Source organism: Chlamydotis macqueenii, chromosome 1 (assembly GCF_036417535.1).
Source record: "Chlamydotis macqueenii isolate bChlMac1 chromosome 1, bChlMac1.mat, whole genome shotgun sequence".
Taxonomy (NCBI): Eukaryota; Metazoa; Chordata; class Aves; order Otidiformes; family Otididae; genus Chlamydotis; species Chlamydotis macqueenii.
In genome coordinates this window covers 159,195,852-159,215,857 of record NC_141556.1, presented here as the reverse complement: position 1 = coordinate 159,215,857, position 20,006 = coordinate 159,195,852, and the positions used below count along the sequence as shown (strand labels likewise).

Here is a 20,006-nt window from a genome sequence, read left to right as displayed (position 1 = left end):
AGTTAACCTACCTAATGTTCAAATTAAAGGTATGACACAAACATAGTAACTATGTAAGAGCATAAGATTGTGACAGGGGTATGTAAATATAGAAGTTTTCAACAGAAACAGCAAATGTTTTAGAGGTTCACAAGACCATTGGATCAATAGGCTGGCAGCCCTTTGACAGTGCCATTGGTCACAATCTAGCTGAAAAGCCTTGTGTCAGGAAGCCTATTTGGACAACAAAATGGGAAATCAGCCCATGGAACTCCTCAGCCTAAAGCTGGACACTAATACAGACACACATACGCTTTTCTTTCAGCATTACTGTTGGCTGATCAAAGACGTTTCATAAACAATGAGCTGGCAATGCACTCCCATAAAATGTTAGACCAATCTGAATCATCAGTGTACAATCTCCTCCATTCTTAGGGGAAAAAAAAAAAAAAAAAAAAAAAGAATGACAAAAAAGGGCAATTAGTCCCCTGCTTACTCAGTAAGCTGAACCACTTCACTGAAAGTTTAAATAGCCCCTGCTGCTAGCGTGAGGAAGTGGCCAGTTGCAAGGCAGAGTTGGACTTCCCCTTTCAGCAGCAGCCAAAAAAAAAAAACAACTAACTTGCACCTAGAGGCCATATTAACACTCCCTTTTCAGATATTTCACAGGCCCGCAGTACAAGCATTGCAGTTCACACAGAAGATACAGAAGGGCATTTGACATAAACAATATTACATACTGTTAGAAAGCAATCCTGATCTGTACGGCTAAACTAAATACAAGGCTTCATGTTACAGCTAATCTAGAAGGAAGTCGTTACTGTCCTCGTCTCTCTCACCACCTCCCAGTTTTGGAGCCACAAGTCTGAACTGGCTAATTTGTAAGGGTTTAGGGTTTGCCCTTTTCAAAAGCCAGGATATTTTTTGAAGGGCCAGGAGAAGGCATTGGGGAAACTTGTTTCCCCAGTGAACCAAGTCATTCTGCAGTCAACAGATTCAATACAAGTAAAATAGCAGAAACATGACAGCAGGATGGCGAACAAGATGTTGTTGCTGCCCATTTCAGTAGCAGCTACCTATCAGAACTGCCTTAAGGCTGGTACTGAGACATGAAATTATACAGAATAATTTCATATCATACAGAAGCCAGCAACCAGAGCAGTACAGAGGCAACTTTCAAGGTCAACACAACAAGCACAACACAAACATACTACTACCAAGAAATTATATTTTACACTAAGTTTTCTAAATTTTTATTTAAAACAAGATCAGAATACCATGACACAGTAAAGTACTTAAATGTAATACAAAATATAGTATTACAAACTCTCAATTTTTTTAGGATTTCCAATTGATGACTCCCAGTCTTAATACACTTGTACAGTAAGAATCATTTAGCCATAAAAGAGCAATAGCACAAAACTGATTACACTGATAAACAGGAAAATTCTTGAAGTAATCATAGTTTACTAGGTAGGTTTTTCCACAGATTCAGAAAAACAGGACAATATGATGCAGATTCCAGAAAGTGACAGTAATCCTTTGGACTGCTAAAGTTGAATAAAAAGTTTCTAAACTCACATTCAAATCAGTATCTCTGAATAAAGATAATGCAAACATGGGATTAAAGAGCACAGGCAAATGGCTACAGGGAAGGACACAAGTAGTAAAGACTATAGGCTACAAAGGTTTAGAGTTGCAAGGTAAACATCTTCTAAATGAGAAGGGACCAAATTATTTTAAATATGAAAACAGAGCCTCACAGCAAAACCACTTGTGCTAGAGATAAACAGAATTCATTTGTCCATTCACATCCTTTTGCCTTTGTCATATTTATGGCCATTAGGGGCTGTATCAATGGACGGTTTCAACTTGTTCTCTAAATTAGCAGATGGACTCGATCGGAAAGCCTAGCAGAACCATTATGGAAACTCGCTACCTCTTTCACAGCTGCCCAGCCAGATGTTGGTTTCACATATGCTATGGACAAACTAAGGCAACACCTGTCCAGCTCCGCTGGAGGCTATAATGTGCCTGGTGAAAACAGAGGGGGTTACCAGGGGCCTCAGAAGGAAAGTAAGCATACCAGAACAGGGACTGCCTCACAGGAACCTGTGCCTCATTTTGTTCCTAACGTCGTTGCAATAAGAGAGTATTTGCAGTCCCAGTCTCCTCAGTTCAGTTGCAGGAAGTTCTATAGGATAAGGCAATTCCATCTGGCTTTGGTCAAGAGAACAGAGAAAGTACTCTATTGTCTCAATCCCGCACAAAATGCAATAATGACAACATGGCTGCAATTGTAGCAGGCAAAATTAGAGATAGTTACAGCTTTTTTTTTTTTTTTTTCTATTTAAGCACGCCTAACCTCCATCCAAAGTTCAGTGACTGTGGTTTACAAAAGTCAACTCTGAAGTGCATTAGATTCAGCTGCAGGGCTGGGCACACAACACAAACGATGGAGCATCAAGAAACTACTGACGTGTTTCACTTGTCCCTGGGCTGAGGTAGCAGTCCCTGCTAGAGTGGATTCTACAGTCCTAACATTAAGTGGGAAAATCTCCACTCTGCTCTCCCATCCTGACAAGCACGATGTAACCTGCCAGGCTGTCTGCTATATCAAATGAGGATAGAATGCACCAAGTTCATTAACTTCTGGCTGACCCACAGCATACATTTAAGGTCATATCAGTTCAGAGCTGCTCATAAATGCTTAAGTAAACCAGTTAAAGCTGTAAAGGAAAGTTGCATGGACTTAAAACTTACTGAAGTCACATATAAACATCCACGTTCAAAGTTACATTACCTAGATTGCATGGCAAGAATATTCAACATATCCATGTTAATGTCATTGGGTTTCCTAAGGCGAGCAAGCTAAGCCTTCCTTAAATTCAGCAAAATCTGATTTAAAAAATAACTGCAAGTGACATAAAATCCATCTCATATAAAAACTTTTCCAATATTTAAGCTATCTTCCCTTTAAAAAAGCATATGTGATTACCAGATTAAATTTACTTTAGCTACATCAGTTGGCTTAACAGATTAGAAAGCACTGAACTACCAGCACTTAAACATGGAAAAGCTTCCATATATACGTACCGAGTCACTTCCAAACCTTACCTTGGATAAACAAAGTCAAGCCTGAACTTCAGTCTTTTTCTGGAATACAGGCTTTCCAAACATCAAACTGTTCCTGAAGCTCTGTACTGAATGCATTACAGTTTTTCAGCCACACTGTGAACTAGTCATCTAATTCCAAGAATGGCCTCACTGATGCCATGTACACCAAAGCCCCAGCCAATACAAGATTTATTTTGGCTCAGCCACAGCATTACTTACCAATCTCATGTTCACCTGATTACCTAAAATAAACCATACATTACTTTCAGAATCACTGCTTTTCAAAAATAAATCTTTATTTCTAGACTTCATTTGCCTGAACTTGTTGCTATACAGAGCTCACTTAATCAAACTTCATAGAAGCGACATGTTTTTTTCCATGAGGGTATACTGTGTCATTCATAAAATTTAACCAGAAGTTATCATCTGTTTTCTTGCAGTCTATATAGACATCAACTTGACTTACAGCATTAGGTATAGTATAACTTAGACATGAAATAAAAACCCATACAGGTATAAAAACTAAAATGAAAGTTATCAGCAGCTATCCTTTATGAACCTTACAGCATCAGCTCTTCTTATAAACTTTTTTTTTTTTTTTAAGAATTCTTAAAATACTTTTACAGAATGGGAAGTTGTCTGGGTAAAAGAATGGGGGAAATAAACCATAAGTCTGATTCTTATTGAGTCAATAAGCTTAAACAGTTCAAAAGAGGATTTCTCAAAAGCTAAAAACTGTGCTAGAAAAATACATCTGAAGGACGAAGAAACATGATCTTAGAGACAGTAATATTTTTTAAAACACATAATACAAGAGTAGCTCAATACCAGGTCAACACCACTTGTATCTAGTTACATTGGATGTTGAAACTTTCTAGTGATCACATTATATTAATATGTGGAAGCATGGCCAGCAGGTCAAGGGGGGTGATTCTCCCCCTCTACTCCACTCTCGTGAGACCCCACCTGGAGCACTGCGTTCAGCTCTGAAGCCAAGGACATAGACTTGTTGAAGCAAGTCCAGAAGAGGGCCACAAACATAAGAGGGCTGGAGCCCCTCTCCTACGAGGACAGGCTGAGAGAGTTGGGGCTGTTGAGCCTGGAGAAGAGAAGGCTCTGGGGAGACCTTAAAGCGGTCTTCCAGTACCTCAACGGGGCCTACAGGAAAGACGGGGAGAAACTCTTCAGCAGTGCCTGTTGTGACAGGACGAGGGGTCCTATCACAGAAGAAGTAAAGAGACTCAGAGAAGCTTCCTGAATGAACTTTATGAGGATCTAAAAGGAACTGTAACTCTTCTATCCATGAAGCATTTAATCAGATCACAGATGGAACAGATGAAGCTTTCATTTGGAAGACAGCAAGGATAGATATCGTTCACAAAGCAGAGAGATAATGGAGTCACTACCTGTTTTGTTAAGTCTATTTCATTTAAGAACACTGATACAGGTTTTTAACACATGGTAGATAAGGAGCAGCAATCACTCTAGATATATGCACCCATATAAATCATGTCCCTGCAATATGCTTCAAGAGTAACATTCTAGTTACTTACAATCTCCTACAGTAGACAAAAGCAATTTGTCCCAACAGAACGGGAACATGAAGACATCATACTTAAAAACGTAGCTTTAGAAAGGAGTATTTGCATTTCTGTTTTATATAAAGACTTCAGGGCTTCTGACAAAAAGATGTTCCGCAAATTAATTTATATTCAGGATGACAACCTAAATTGGTACCTACTTCACTACAGCTTATTGCTCTATTTGACTGAACTCTGACCACAGCAATTATACAGAACCCTCCAACAACAGACAAAGAACGAGGAATGGAAGACTTGCTCTATGCAAGCAGTAAGATACTTTTTGTTTAAGATTCACTGTGTTAGACCAGTGATAACTCAAACAAACAGATATGGCTTAGTCTCTGGATATGAAAAAAAAATTGCTATAAAGCAAACACATTTCTGAAAAGATGAAGTTAGGACATATAAAAAAAAATTGAGTGAGAAAATTTAACAAGGCATTTGAGTATATCACCCGACTTTAAAAAGCAGCTAAAAATAGGGGTTTTTTAAACATAAATTTCTTGGACAAAGTAACTACCATTAACTCATTAAATGATAATATTAATTTCAAGTTGTACTTCCATGTATACCTTGCAGAAGATACCAAGAGCTTGACAAGCTGTTCTCACAAATATCGTCTAAAGACAGTAAGAGTCCTCAGGCAAGTATAACAGTATTATATAAGCCTTCTAAAATTCCAAGCAACAGGTCCCTTAACACACTGCCATGTATAATCATGTAGTTTAATTGAAGTGGGTGTGGAATAACAGAGAATGAAGAACAATACAAGGATTCCTCAAAGAGAGATGACTCAGATTTAAAAAAAAAAAAACAAAAAACAAAAACAAAACAACAACAACAACAACAAAAAAAAAACAAAAAAAAAAACCACAACCAGAACCACTACACAATCTGAAACATTCTGGCTACCTAACTTCAAACTCTGTCAAGAAAACAATCTGTTATCATGATTGCTATCTCACTGTCATAAAAGAAAGAGCTATCCAGATGGGGACAAAGTCTAACCAAAGAAATAGTACCAAAAGCTTCCAGATATTTTCATTATCTTATAGAGGCAATACATGAAAAAAACAAAACAAAACAAAAAAAAACCCAAAAAAAACCACCGCCCCACAACCAAAAAACAACACAGCCAAAGAAACAAACATATGTCTATCCAGCACACTTAAAAGTGAACACTGAAATCAATTAATATGGCAGGGGGAGGGAAGGGAAACAGATTCAGAAGACAGTTAATGGAAGCCCCTTCCATTAGCTTCACTTATGGCTAATGTGCCCTTTTCTAATGTGCAAATAAATTAACTTTTAAATCTTAATTTTTAAATCACTCAGCCAAAGGCTAAGTTCAGTCTCCTTTGAAAAGCAACCTAAGCTCTGCCACTAATCAAGCCCCAACATAAACTTTGAAGCTTTGTAAAACATCTGATATTACATTGTTTTAATTGTTTTGCCTGTTTTAAGGCAGACTTAAGTTATATTTTCTGAATTTAAACAACAGTTACATTCTTCTAATATTAAGAGAGTTTAAACATATTACTTAGAGCTTAACAAATTGATGTTGTTCAAATTATTTTCTTTTTGTATAGAAATAGCAAAAGACAAGTGCATTTTTTTCTATTAAGTTCTGTCACGTACTTCACAAAATATAGTAACTAACTCTTTCTTTAGAATTGAAAGAACAAAAATATAGTTTTCAACTGAGGTCTAACTGAAACCTTGCCAATGAAAAGAGGCATGATTGGATAACCTGGAAAAGAATAACTTATAAAATCAAGTCACCATCTGTGAGTATCTTACCTTTAAATAGGATCCATAATATTTAGTTACGTATGGACTGTCACACTGACTCAGCACTGTGATTTCTTGTTGGATGTCTTCTATTTCATCTTCTGCTTCTTCTAGGTCAATAATTTTTATAGCAACCACTTTCTGAGTCTGATTGTCAATTCCTTTAAAAACTTCTCCAAAAGAGCCCTTACCAATTTTCTCCAGTTTTGTAAAAAGTTCTTCTGGATCTGCCTTCAGAGTCTGTTAAAAACAAGAGAAAGGTTACTCAATATTTATAAGATTAAAATGAAGCGTGATATTTTTAAAGGCAAACACTTCAAAGTTCTACACATTCTTATTTATCCAGCTATTCCTTTTCTGTCTCCATAATAAACGTGTTCTTCGCACATCCCTTATATGCACATACTGCAACATTTATGCTTCCCTGTATACAAAGTGCAAATTTAACATCGTCCTTGTGACAGGGTTTTATCCTATCTGGCATCAGAATGCTGCTACCTCAACTTCTTTTTCTCTGACAATAAACTGCACCTAGACACCAAAAATGAAAGATCTTTACAAAGATTTGGTTTCTATTAAAACTAAAAGAGATCAAATACCACTGTAAATAAAAGTAAACCATTTGTCTACCCTTTTCTCCTGAAATTGGTTCCTTCCCAGAACCCAGAGTTGTACTCTTTTGAATTTTTCACATATCTCATCCTCTTAATGATTTTGTTCCGGCTCTTCAGTGCACAGACTACACACAGACATCACTTTGCTTGATGTGGCAAGCAATCCTCTTCAATTTTCTCCTACTACGGATCACCTCCATGAACTATCATACTTCCTCCTTATCCCTAACCCCAAGGTTTTCCAGAGCAGGATTTACTTTTCTTCTTCTTCTTCTCTCAGTCAGGTAAATTCATTCACAGCTAAAAAACACCCTGTTCCCAGCTACCTTGATTTGAACACTCACATGAAAACTATAAGCACTCACCTAAACATGCATATGGACAACCTAGGCAGAGCACTCTGCCATATTTGTTTCTTCTCCACTGTCAAGTACTCAGCTAGCTACTGCTGCTCTTAGGCTTCTCACTTTCAGTGCATGGATGTACCTTCTCAGTCTAACAGCAAGGAGCCTTTACAACTAACAAAAATATATATAAATTACAATTAAACTGGAAAAGGCATAGGTAGAGGGAATAGTCAAGAAATTAAGAAAAACAGGATAGGATTACTTAGAATCTTTCCCTTATGAAATTAAAAAAAAAAAAAAATCACCACTTCAAAAGACTTGCTACTGTTCTTAAAAGGATGAGGTTCATGCTAACTAAGTGAAAAAACATTGTTGGTATAGAAAAAGGCTCATACAAGAAAAATTCAGCAATGCCTCAATAAGCATAAAACCACATAGTTTATACTACTTATCCAAACTTTGTAGAAGTATTAAGAGTGGAATGAAAAGGTCTAAGTTACCACTGACAAGCACTGAACCAAAATTTTCTCTTTAGCAATTAAATCCAGCTTAGACAGCATCTTCCACCTATACTTCTGTCTATTTCTGCTCTCGCATCTCAAAGGTTACATAATTAACCCATGCAGCCCTGAGAGGAAGATAGTCCAGAAGATATTTTAGTTTGTCTAGAGGCATCCAAATTTCACAGGTGAATTAGGTGTTCTGAGGATCAGGCAGCTGTGACTGACAGAGGCCAAAGATAAACCCACTCAATTCTTCAAGCAGTGTGTTTGTGGAGCAGTCTGGATTCCATCCTCATGTGGCACAAATTGTGAGTACACTACTACTTCTAAACTTCAAAGTAAGCTACAAGACATCACAGTTATCAGATAATCATCCCAGGAATAGAACACCGGCAAGATCAATCCTAAGAAAAAACACTCTTCTAAGTATACTGCAAGACTTCACCAGCCCCAGGTATTTCCTCCTGATTTACATCTTATTGATCCATCTTTCTAACCAAAGTGTGTTTCAGGAAACAAACAGAAGGACACGAGTTTTTATCACCCTTTTGCCATTAAAAGAAACCAAGCAAGAGATCCAAGTCCCTTTCACCAAAAGAAACTTGTTCCTCCTCTAATTTCAGGATAATGAGAATTACATACTATCACATACTATTAAATACTACATACATAATATTCTAATCTATCTCCCACTTCAAAACCAGACAGGGCACTCACGTTTTCCAGCAAGTGTAGTTATCCTCTAGCTACACATTGACTTCTACCAGCACTTCCAGGGACATCATTTATAACAGATCACAAAACCAGGCACCAAATCATACTACAGTGTTTCTCCTGGTGCCCCACAGAATGCTCTTTTGTCAATGTTAAAAACAGCCTTCTTTGAGAATTCTTTATGAATAAAAATGACCTTAACACATGCATCAGATATTTTCCTCTGTGGAAGACAATTATCAGTCTACGCTTTCATATACACCATCTTCAAATTTGAGATTATGTGCCCAGCTCTCTATAACACACCTAATCTATCCACACATGCCTTCTAGTTCCATTCACTAGCCACAGGAATCTAAGCATTCCATCATTACAAAGGCATTCAGGTAAGTCACAAACCAATCTCAGTCAGAGCTGCCTAAAAAATTCCATGTTTCAACTCCGGAAACTGAAAACACAGCACTACTCAAAGTCACAGTGTACTGCAGTTGTTCAAAAGGAGAAAAATACAAGGGCTACCTGCCAGCAGGTCTTTGAGATCTCCCGGCTTTACATATTCATTCCCTACTGTCCCTTTTCCCCTCAGCCCCTCAAACACCTATTGCTATTGTATATTAAAGCCCATTGCTTCATGATACCACAATCTTCAGACTTGCAGAACTCTCACAGCTTCATCTTTACAGTGTCAGCCTCTTCAGATTCTGGTATTAGGCTGACAGTTTTATAAAACAACTGCAAAATAACATTTTCTCAATAATTTTGTGTTAATAATTCCAGAAAACCAAGACTTTCTACAATCAAAATTTTGTAGCCGTTTGACATGCTAATTGTTCAATAATAGCTAGAATTAATATAATTAAAGTTATTAATAATAACAGTTCCTTCTCCAAATTCATTGTGAAATTACTAATTATTAAAAAATCCTTTTCCTTCTCAAATCAGAACTCTTGTAAATTCATTTTGTAGGTAGTAGTCATTTAAAAAAAAACCAAAACACTATGCACAAAAAAAAAGTTCTCTTGCTCTGCATGAAGGTCTGAATTTTCTTCTCAGAAGACCAGGTGTTTGAAGAGAGAGCTTAAACTACTGGCAACCCATGTTTTTGGAAAACTACCAGTTGCTCTTTCTTTAATGACCTGCTCTACTTCAAAAATTGAGAGATCAGGCCTCCAAATACATAATGAACTGCTTGAATTTGAAAGTACATGAGTGGCCCGTTACCATTCATTTTTCCAAGATCTCATCTGGAAAGGATTCTCACCAAATTTATCTTTGTTTATTTTTTGTAAATACTTCCAATATAGCCAAAATAAACAAACAGCTTTATAAACATTCTCTCCATATGACTGAATAGAGAAAGTGTCTTCCATAGATTCTGTCACTACAGTTTTACTAACTTTGCTGTTTGCCAAGCTTTCACTAGCATATAGCTTTTTCCTATTAATATTAAAATAAAGGGAACGGAGAAAGGAGCCTTCGTGTAACTGAGCACACTGAATACAGCTAGAAACCACAGAACAGCAACATCTGCTGCAAAAGGATAATCACCTTGTTTGATAAGGATAGATCTCTAACACCAAAACATTTTCTTCAAAGTGTGTCACAGAATACTTATTGTGGCAAATAAACTAATTCTGGAACATTTAGTTCTAATGATTATAGAACTTCAAATTTCCATAAGCACTTAAATTGGTTTGGTTTTTGTTTTGAATAGTTTCTCACACTTTTGAACAGTAATCACAACCAGCCTGTTCCAGTCTTCGGCTTGTTTAGCCATGCAGAACAAAGTACTTTACTTTTGATCAAAAGCAGAGCCACCATTCACCAAATAATTCAAGTAACCTCTCTGTAATTGTTCCACACTGGATTCACTGTCTTAATCAGACAGAAAATCATACTGCACTTAAAATGAACTCTTCTCAGTACTCAGCATCATTGTTGCCCACTTCTACAGAATAAACTTAGTCCAATACGTTCTCAGAGTTTATTTGTTCAATTTGGCTTCATGGCTCAAACTCAGCTGTGACCAAATAAACCCACTCACCTCTTCCTAATCCTCCGCATTTCCAACTAAAGAGCTCCCAGGCTATTGCAAAGGTTTTGTAATAATTCATACTTATGATACCTTGCACTTTGTGCTATTTTATTCTGTAATTCAAATCCTCAAGGTCATGTAGTTCTTCAGTAATGGCATCTCAAGAATAACAGGTGTCTTTAAATTTTGTGCCATCAGTAAGTTTTTTCAGCATGCATTGACTTTTTTTATGCCAAGGTCACCAACTGTCAAGAACAATCCTGGAGAAACCAGCAGTATTACCCACTCTTAACATCACCTCTCCAGTACTCTCTTTACAGCCAGGGCTATACATGTCTTACAATGCATTTATCTTTACAACTCTAATTCTCATCTGCACTAACTACCCCTACAGCTCAACAGAAAATGATACTGAAATTCAAACTAGTTAGATCAAATATGCACTTCTAACTTTATCCATAACCATTCTGATCTAAGATACAGCTTTAACATCCTTTCCCTGCATCTCATCCCAGTTCTTATTTCTAACCTCCTTTTATGAAGTTATTCATCCAGCTATTTTATAAAGGGGTTGAAAAGCTATTATTCTCTTCAACTTACAAGAATTACAAGCCATCTCCATATTCAAATTCTCAAGCTTCTCTAGGCAACTGATTTTACTTGCTGATCTCTAATTTATCTATGCCTGCTCTTTTGAAATAATCATCTTCCAACATCTTGTTTTGTATACTTGTAATTTCACCAAATCAATTTCCAATTAATCAGTCCAACTTTAATTTGCTATCATGACTGAGCCCAAAATATCATCATCTGAAGACATTCAGATATTTCAAGTGAAAAAAATACCACATGGCGAACTGGCTTGTGATTGTTTGCGATTACTGTGGTCTGCTACCACACCTGGAGATAAAAAGAACTTTTTGAACCTTGTTCACATGCATGCAGATAAACCTGGATACACACTGTAATAGGATGTTGCAGACAGTGAGTCCTACAAAATCATTAAGGACTGGAGAACTAAAGGAAGAGGAGAAAAAAAAAAAAAATCTGTCAAGATAATCACTTCCGGCTCTGGAAACCCTGGAGCAGTAAAACAGTAGAAGCTGTGGAAGCATGCCATAGAAGTATTACCAGTTACTCTATTCTTATACTTTTTCTTAGGCATCTTCCAATAACCATTGTCAAAGACAAAACACAACTAGATAGGCCTATGATCTGATCTCATTCAGCTGATGTATTCTCAAGTTATTTGCATCCAAGTCAGAACTTCAAACACAAATTAAATTTTGTGGCATGGTCAATGCATATTATAGTACAAAATTAAGAACACTTGAAATCAGAGAGGAAGACTTTAAGGTCACTGCCATTTGAGGAATTGTCTTTGTGGTTTCTTCCTCTGCCCCATAACTGCACATCACCACACTTTCACATTCTAAACAAGACATTGAGACTTCTTTCAACTCATAAAAATAAAATATAAACATAGAGGGAGAAAAGAGAGACATGACATTGTTTCTGAGACCACTACCACACTGAGGTTTGCTCGTTGTTAACATGTGTGGTGATTATCTAGTGTTCCTTCCACACAAAAATGTCAACTTCCTACAGCAACTAGTTTCAGAAGATCATAATAGAAATGACTACTTCACGTGTATTGATCAGAAGCAACTGAGGAGTCTGGACATCTCAGATTACACACGTAACCTGCCACATTAAGGAACAAAAAAATTTTTATCTTCTACAAGAAGGTGCATCAACTTCTTCCTCAAACTTTTGCGCTACTTACATAAGTAAATCTCTTTAATACAGGAACAGGTTACACAAACTATATGAAAACACCAGGAGGAAGCTGCAAGTGGCAGTAGTAGGAGACTCCCTTCCTGTGAAGAAAGTCAGGGTGTCCCAATCTGCTGACCTGACCTATGTCTAGGACATATTGGTGCTTGCCAGAGACTCCAATCTAGGATATTTTGGAAAGATTGCTGAGACTTGTTCAGCACTTGGATTATTACCTCATGCTACTCTTCCATATCAGGCACCACTGAAATAGCCTGGGGAGACCTGGAGCACATCAAGCATGACTACATAGCCCTGGGGGTGAGGGTCAAGAGCATGGGGCCCAGATGGTTTTCTCCTCAATCCTACTGGTGAAGGACTTGAGGAAGAGTGGACAGATCAGGGATTTGCTTGAAAGAATTCCAGGGGAAACAGTCCTAGAGACAACAATGATCAAGGAGAGCTGGTTGATTTTCAAGGATCAACTCCTCCAAGTTCAAGAATGATCCATTTGACATGCAGGAACACAATAAAAGGTGGCAGGAAGACTGCACAAGTGAAAAAGGATGAGCCTAGGAAATCAGCAGCATGAAGTCCAGCTGAAGGCCAGTTACTATCCAGGGGCCCATACTGAGGCCAATACTGTTTAACATCTTCACTCATAATCTGGATGATGGAGTCAAACACATCCTCAACAAATCTGCCAATGAAACAAAACTGGCAGGAATGGTTGATACACTAGTAGTTTGTTCCGCCATTCAGGGAGACCTTGGCAGTCTGAAGAAATGGGTCAACAGAAACCTCACAAAGTTCAACCACGGCCAATGCAAAGTCCTGCACCTGTGGAGGAGTAGTACCAGGCACCAGTACAGGCTGTGAACCGATGGTCTGACAAGTGGCTTTAAAGAGAAGCCCTTAGCATCCAGATGAACATAAGCCAGCAATGTGCCACTGTGGCAACAGTATCCTGGGCCGCATTAGGAAAAGCGTTGCCAGGAGGTCAAGGGAGGGGATCCTACCCCCCTACTCAGCACTGGTAAGACCACATCTGCAGGGCTGCATCCTGTTCTGGGCTCCCCAGCACAAGACATATGGTCACAATAGAGCGAGACCAGTGAAAGGCCAGAAAGATGGTTAAGGATTGGAGCATCACACATATGAGGGGAGGCTGAGATAGTGAGGATTGTTTAGCTTGGAGAAGAGAAGGCTGAGTGGAATGGAAATTTTATGGTGTGTGAATACCTTATGGAAAGTAGTAAATACAGAGCCCAACTCTTGTCAGTGGTGCCCAGTGGAAGGACAAGATGCAATGGGCACAAACTGCAATATCGGAAATTCCATTTACATTTCAGAAAAAGAAAAAAAAAAACAACAACAAAGAAAAAATCCCAACCTTTCTTGCTGTAAGGGTACTCCAGCAGGAGTGGAGTGGAGAGCAACTGGAACAGGTTGCCCAGGCTTTAACCGCTTGGCTTGCTTCATTGCAGCACATTTCACATTCACAGATAACCTGTGCAATAGTGTCCATGGTCAAGTCCACCCCTCAAATCACGAGCCAAGATGGCCTGAGGTGTTATGGGCCTTTTGCTGTTCCCTGCCTGCCTTCGTGCCTCAAAGCCTTGCTCCCACCCCAGACACCCCTCTCCTTCCAACTCTGTGCCCATGCCAGCCGGTTCCGGCTGGGGGGATGGCCTGGGGTGTCCCTCTCACAAAGGAATATTTTACCAGGATATTTTAAAACACATTACCCATGACCATAATGGTCCAAAGACCTGTCAAATAATTAAGTGCTGTAAGTTATTGCAAAGCATTTACCAAACTATAAATTGAACAGTAACAGTGAGCACAAACTTTCAAAAAAATAAATTGGGGAAAATTAATCTTCTACACAGAAGCTGCAAAAGGAAGGCAGCAGAAGCTATGTTGCCTTTCCAGTGTGTTTGATTTAGCAACCTAATGTTTTATAATTACAAAAAAAAACAGGGCTCACACATGAAGTAGTTACAAGAGCTTATTGTAAAAGGAGAGCAAGTTAGAACAGGGAAGACAGTAATACATACTGTGTGTAAGAACAAAAGAACAGCCATGCTGGATCAGAACAAAGGATCCTCCAGGCCAGAACACTTCTACAAGAGTCAAAAGTCAATATCTTGGGAACAGTGCAAAAACAGACAAAGTAAATATTTCCTGAAACACTCTTCCAGTCCCCGGCAAACTGACAGTTCAGACACTTTCTGAGTCAGAAATGGTGCCTTTATACTTGACAACCTTTCTTTCCTGTTCATCTGTCAAGTTGCCACTTAAATTTAGTTAAACTTTTAACATTTCTTGAACCAAAATGGTGTGAATGTCAATGCTTATTTACATTTTGGATGAAGAGTCTGTAGCTCTTGTACTGAAAATAACAGTGAGGAATGAATAAAAATAACCTGCTGCATGAACAGTTATTGTTACCAGAAAACTGAAAGACAGGAAGATAAAGAAAGGATTTTATCACACACAAGAGGCTTTGGCTTAAAGATGATGGAATTTTAAAAGCACTTTAGGAATTTTATGAAGCTGATATACAGGCACATCTAAAAGTACAAATAAGTCTTCTCAGAAGATTATTTTTCTGGGGATGAAAAAAAAAGTTCAGGGCATCTAGGGGTTGGGGTTTTTTGGATGTTTTTTCACCTTTTAGGAGACTGAAACAAGAAAAAGGAGGTGACAATAATTACTTCTAATCAGACACTCTGCAGTATCAGTGTTCATTATGTCACGAAAGTGTATTTCAAACTCTTACTCACCTGAAACTTTTTAATTACCTTTACTATGGAAGCACCTCGAATTACAACCAGAAGTCATACCTAGATCCATTCCAACTGTGGCACTGTACTGCCTGAACACAGATAACTCCCCAAAGTCAAACTACTTGTGAGCTTTTCTCACTTCTCCGTGATCTGAAGCTGACAGAGCCATTTATCTTTCCTCAGGAGGAGTTTAAAGCACTTATTATTATTATCATAATATAAGGCTCATTTCAAAGCAGGTTAATAAAATTTGATCTACACAGTTATTTCACAGAGAGAAAAAAAAAAACAGTTAGGGTTTTAGGGTAAAGTTAGGGTTAAAAGAAAAGTTAGGGTAAAAAAAACTGCTTTTCTGGTTCTCCAACTTCAGGAACAAAGAAAAACACCAGCAACTACATGCAGCTTAACTCCAGAACTTTTTCTGTAGGTAAAGAGATGAGAAAGACATTTAATCACTAGTCACTTTAGCATTTTATTGTTAGAGATTACCTTAAAACTGGCTGCTGCCACATATCCAACAGCTCGCAGTACTGTGTTCTGCAGCTTCATCCCTTAAGGTTTTCTCTGCCAGCCTACATTTCCTGAGCTTTCGTCCAACACACTCCTAACAAGCTTCAAAATGCAGCAGGGTTCACCAAGCACCCTTACCACAAATTTAAACACAGTACTTTATTATTTAAAATTCAGCTTCCATAAAGAAGCTATAGAAGCTTACCACCGCCTTGAAATGCAGGCCAGTCTGAAAATCACGGTCATACACACTTATTTTGAGCCAGCCTTGCAAAAATCTCAACCATTACTGACAAACAAGCATTCTCCCTAGGCCACTTCTATAAAGCACAAAGAAGGAAGACAACATGCTCTCAGTTTAGTCATGATGCACCTTCACGCCACACACTCAAACGCTTATCTACACAGAGCCAAAAATCAAGGAGAGCATAAACTTGAGTCCAAGCTTATTTGCATGCACAGGAATTTAGGTCAAAACCCAACTCTGTTTTTATTCAGGTTACAACATGCCCACTTTGCAGCAGACAGCAAATCTCAGGTTTTGACAACCTTCCAGCACCATCCTACATTTCCTCCACAGTTTTTCATTCCTTTGGCTCACTCTCTACCCACTCACTTTTTATGCATCACTCTTCAAACATCTATCAGACATGTTGTTCAGAGAGAAATACATTAATCCTTCATTTCTCTGCTCTATTTACACACTATCCTGCTCACACCAAACAGCACTAATAAAGTGTTGTCCCTGCATGCGATTTTTTGGAGGTCAAGAAGTTACTCTTGTTCACACTACGATACTGACTGGTCTCTTGTCTAAGTACCGCAAAGAATGTAGGAGAAAGCTGCATAACTTGTCACTGACACTGCTTACACCGTTTGTTGCAGAAGCGGGTAGGTGGGGAGGAGGGATCACGCTACAGAAAAGGGAAGACAGTCCCCTGATTTAAGCAATTTAATTATAACCCAGAGAACTAAGCTCTATTCCTCTCTCTTCTACATAATAAAAAGTCCCAAACCATAACCTTTGTCTTATTTAAGTAGATGTTACACATTGTATGTACCTTTCTCTTTGAACATTTATCTGCAAGTAAAATCAAAGAGAACCATGTACTGAAAACAGACCACTATAAAATTCCTATATACTCTGACAGAATGGAAATGGATATAGGCATCTTGAACTAGGTGCAGATAATTAGCAAGTAGTATTCACCCTCCTGACAGACTTTATGCCTCTACCTATCAGCAGGTCTCTGGTGTTCGGTTTTTGGTTTTGTTTTTTTTTTTTTTTTTTCACTGTGAAAGTTCACACTTTAGAAACTCTGACAATAATACAATTTTTAAAATGTTAGAAAAATAACACTATCCTGAATAAAAAGAGATTTGAAGTAAACTCCCAAATTACGTGGACTAACAAAAACCCTCAATATCTACCCATTTAACATAGCTATCAGTATTACAAACTAAATAACAAATCAAGTCAATAAAAAATGCAGGTCCTTACAGAGAGATCATGCAGTGACACACATAAGCAGTACAAGCATATTGCTGGAATGTTATTCATTCTCTCATTTCTGAGCAGCTACAAATCTGACTTTTAATTCTAAAATATTATAGATTCTGTTTCAAAGTAAGTAGATAGCCATTTGGGTTCTAACATGTTTTAAAAGGATTAAAAAAAAGCAACATTAATCCAGCCCCAGACAAAGCATGAAACCCTTACGTCTCTCTCTCTCTGGCAATCAGCAAACTGTTTACATTTGGAAGGTGAACTTGAACACTCAGCAAAAGTACCTACAGAGCAACAAATTAATCAGTTCAGAGTGAGGGCCTACGTACTCTACTTGGCATCCTGTACTATGCCTGAGCGTATAATCCGAGTTGTGCCTAAGCATGTAACATTTTAAATTCAAATCCTCAAGTTAAGCAAAGAAAGAAGATTCATGACTTAGAATCCTGACTCACGGAAAAACTAAACAGAGTAAATCAACACCTAAACCAGATGAAACACGAACTTTCCATACAGGAGATACGAATGGCTCGTAGATTTTAAGTTTTTCTTTCGGAGGTTAGGGCAGGGAAATTTCTAATGTGGGAAACATTAGAATAACAACGCATGGATACCAATGACCTCAACGTTTTTCTAGTAGTAGTTTGCATTTGGACTAAGAAAAGCAGGGGGGGCCGGGGGGGGAAGCCAACTCAGTCACCAGAAAACCACACCAGTTACTTCAAAAAATATAGTTACAACACAGAACCAGCAAATTCCAACGTGTAACCAACAGCAGCTAATGAACTCTTAGAGCCAAACACGATCCCTGAACACCCACCTCACACAGCACTCCCACTAGCCAGCACCACAGAGATGGGCACTGCAGCACGCACTGAAGGTCAACATTTCCAGGCCCAGTTTTTATGTACGCTTCCCCTAACCACGTCAAAAAAAAACGAGGCCGAAAATCGCCCATCGGGACACGCTTCGCTTCACGATTTAAAACAGCCAGGAGAACTACTGGACGGTGGGGAGGGGGAGATAAACCACGCACCCCTCCGCTCCGCACACCTGCAGCAAAACAGAGGCTACTGAGGAAGGGGAGAGGGAGGGAAGGCTTCACTAGGCGGAGGGACTACGCGGGATGCTGACAGCACGCTTCGTTTCCAGGGGTTACGAGATCCCCCTCCTTCCCCCCACCGCCCAGCCCCCGGGCCCAGTCAGAACGAAGAGGCGCTCTGTCCCTCCATCCCAGGGAACTCCCTTACCGACGCGCACCGGGCCCCTTCACACCGTTTCCCCCCATCTCCACTCGCGGGGAGAGGCGGCGAAGGCCCGGTCCCTCGCTCCCCAAGCCGCCGGGGTTGCGTGTCCGTGCCCGCCCTTGGGCCCTCACCTGCATCCCCGGCAGGCCCGTCTGCACGGGGGTGTGAGCCATGGCGGCGGGGACGTGACGGGGAGAGAGGCAGGTCTCCTCGGGCGGCTCCGGGGGACAGGGCTTAGCTCATCTCTACACTCTCTCTCACACAGACAGCGTCCCCGTCGCCCTCCTCCTGCTCGTCCTTCCCCCTGCGCGCCGGCGGTGGGAAAGGGGCCGTCCTAAACTCGGGTTCTTCAGGCCCCCGTCACGGATGCAAAAACGGTGGCGGCGGCCTCCTCATCCCTCCTCTTCCTCCTCCTCCTCCTCCTCCCCCGGCCGCGCGCGCAGGGCGGCCGTTACTGGTGCGGTGGCGCGCGGGGCCCTGCCGGCGACGCGATGACAAACCGGGAGCGGCGCGCGGGGGGGGGGGCGGGGGGATGGAGGCAGGCAACGGCAGCGCGCGCGCGCGCGCCCGCCCCGCCTCTCGTCTTCTCTTACTACCCGGCTACCTGCACGCGCGCTGCCGCGCCCTGTCCCCCTCACCACCTCCCCCCCCGCCGCACCCTCGCGCCGCCACCGGTTAACGGCCGGCGGGGAAAGGGCGAGGGGAGCCGAAAAGCCCCAAGCGCTGCCCGGCCATACCTACCGCGGGGTACGGAGACCCGTCGGCCCAGGCCTGAGCACCTCTGGCGGTACCGGCTGCCGGGCGCCGGGCTTGCATCGTCCTCCGGACGGGAAGGCGGCGGGGCAGCCGGCAAGCGGGGCCGCGGCTTTACGGGTGTTGTGGGGCTTTAGTCCTTCGCCTTTTCGGTGGAGGCAGCCCGGGTGAAGGGCGGCTTGCCCGGCTGCCGGTGAGGTGGAACAGGTGAAGCGAGGCGAGTCCTCGGGCTGGGAGGCTGCTCGCTTAAAATAAGGAAAGCGGGGTGAGGCGGTGGATGAAGATGGCAGAAACCCTAGACATTTTCTGGTATGTCCTTTTCCTGCCTCCCCTTCACTTGGACGCTGTAAGAAAGGTCACGGTAATGCTATCGCTCCACTGAGGTATATGGTTTCAGGAAGCACTTGACTTCCTGTCAGAAGTTGCAAAAGCAGTAAACCGAAACGGCAGTCGCGTTTTTACAATACTTCCAAAGTGGAAGAAGAGTGGGTCAGCAGTCCGATTTTTCCCACACAAGAGAGACCCTGGACCTGTGCAAAACCCATAAGAACTTGACAATGTTGTATTCCCCATATTTGGCCTATTTAAGCTGAGATTCAAGAGCTCCATCACACATTTTCCAATGCACTATGGAAAGCCCTAAGAATCTAATTTTTTTTTCACCCCACAAAACACTAGGTAGTTTAATGAGCATTAAAATTATTGAAACTTGCCGGCCAGTGGGTCAGGGATCCACAG

The 20,006-nt window shown here is 40.4% G+C and overlaps 1 protein-coding gene across 2 annotated transcripts in view; it reads right to left on the bottom strand.

Moving 5' to 3' along the window:
* Window positions 1–19,276, bottom strand: part of STK24 (serine/threonine kinase 24) — a 55,959-nt gene extending 36,683 nt beyond the window's left edge. Inside the window, exons 1-2 of one of the 2 annotated variants that reach the window (XM_086771223.1) lie at window positions 19,257–19,276; window positions 6,480–6,710 (exon numbers count right to left, since the gene is read on the bottom strand). Coding sequence is in view for 1 of the 2 variants with exons in the window: in XM_086771214.1 (XP_086627340.1) it covers window positions 6,480–6,710; window positions 18,647–18,688 (273 nt within the window). In the remaining variant the exon portion in view is untranslated. Of the gene's footprint in view, window positions 1–6,479; window positions 6,711–18,646; window positions 18,912–19,256 lie in introns of those variants that run through there. The other variant, XM_086771214.1, reaches the window with a different exon arrangement.
* Between the last annotated feature and the right edge of the window lie 730 nt (window positions 19,277–20,006).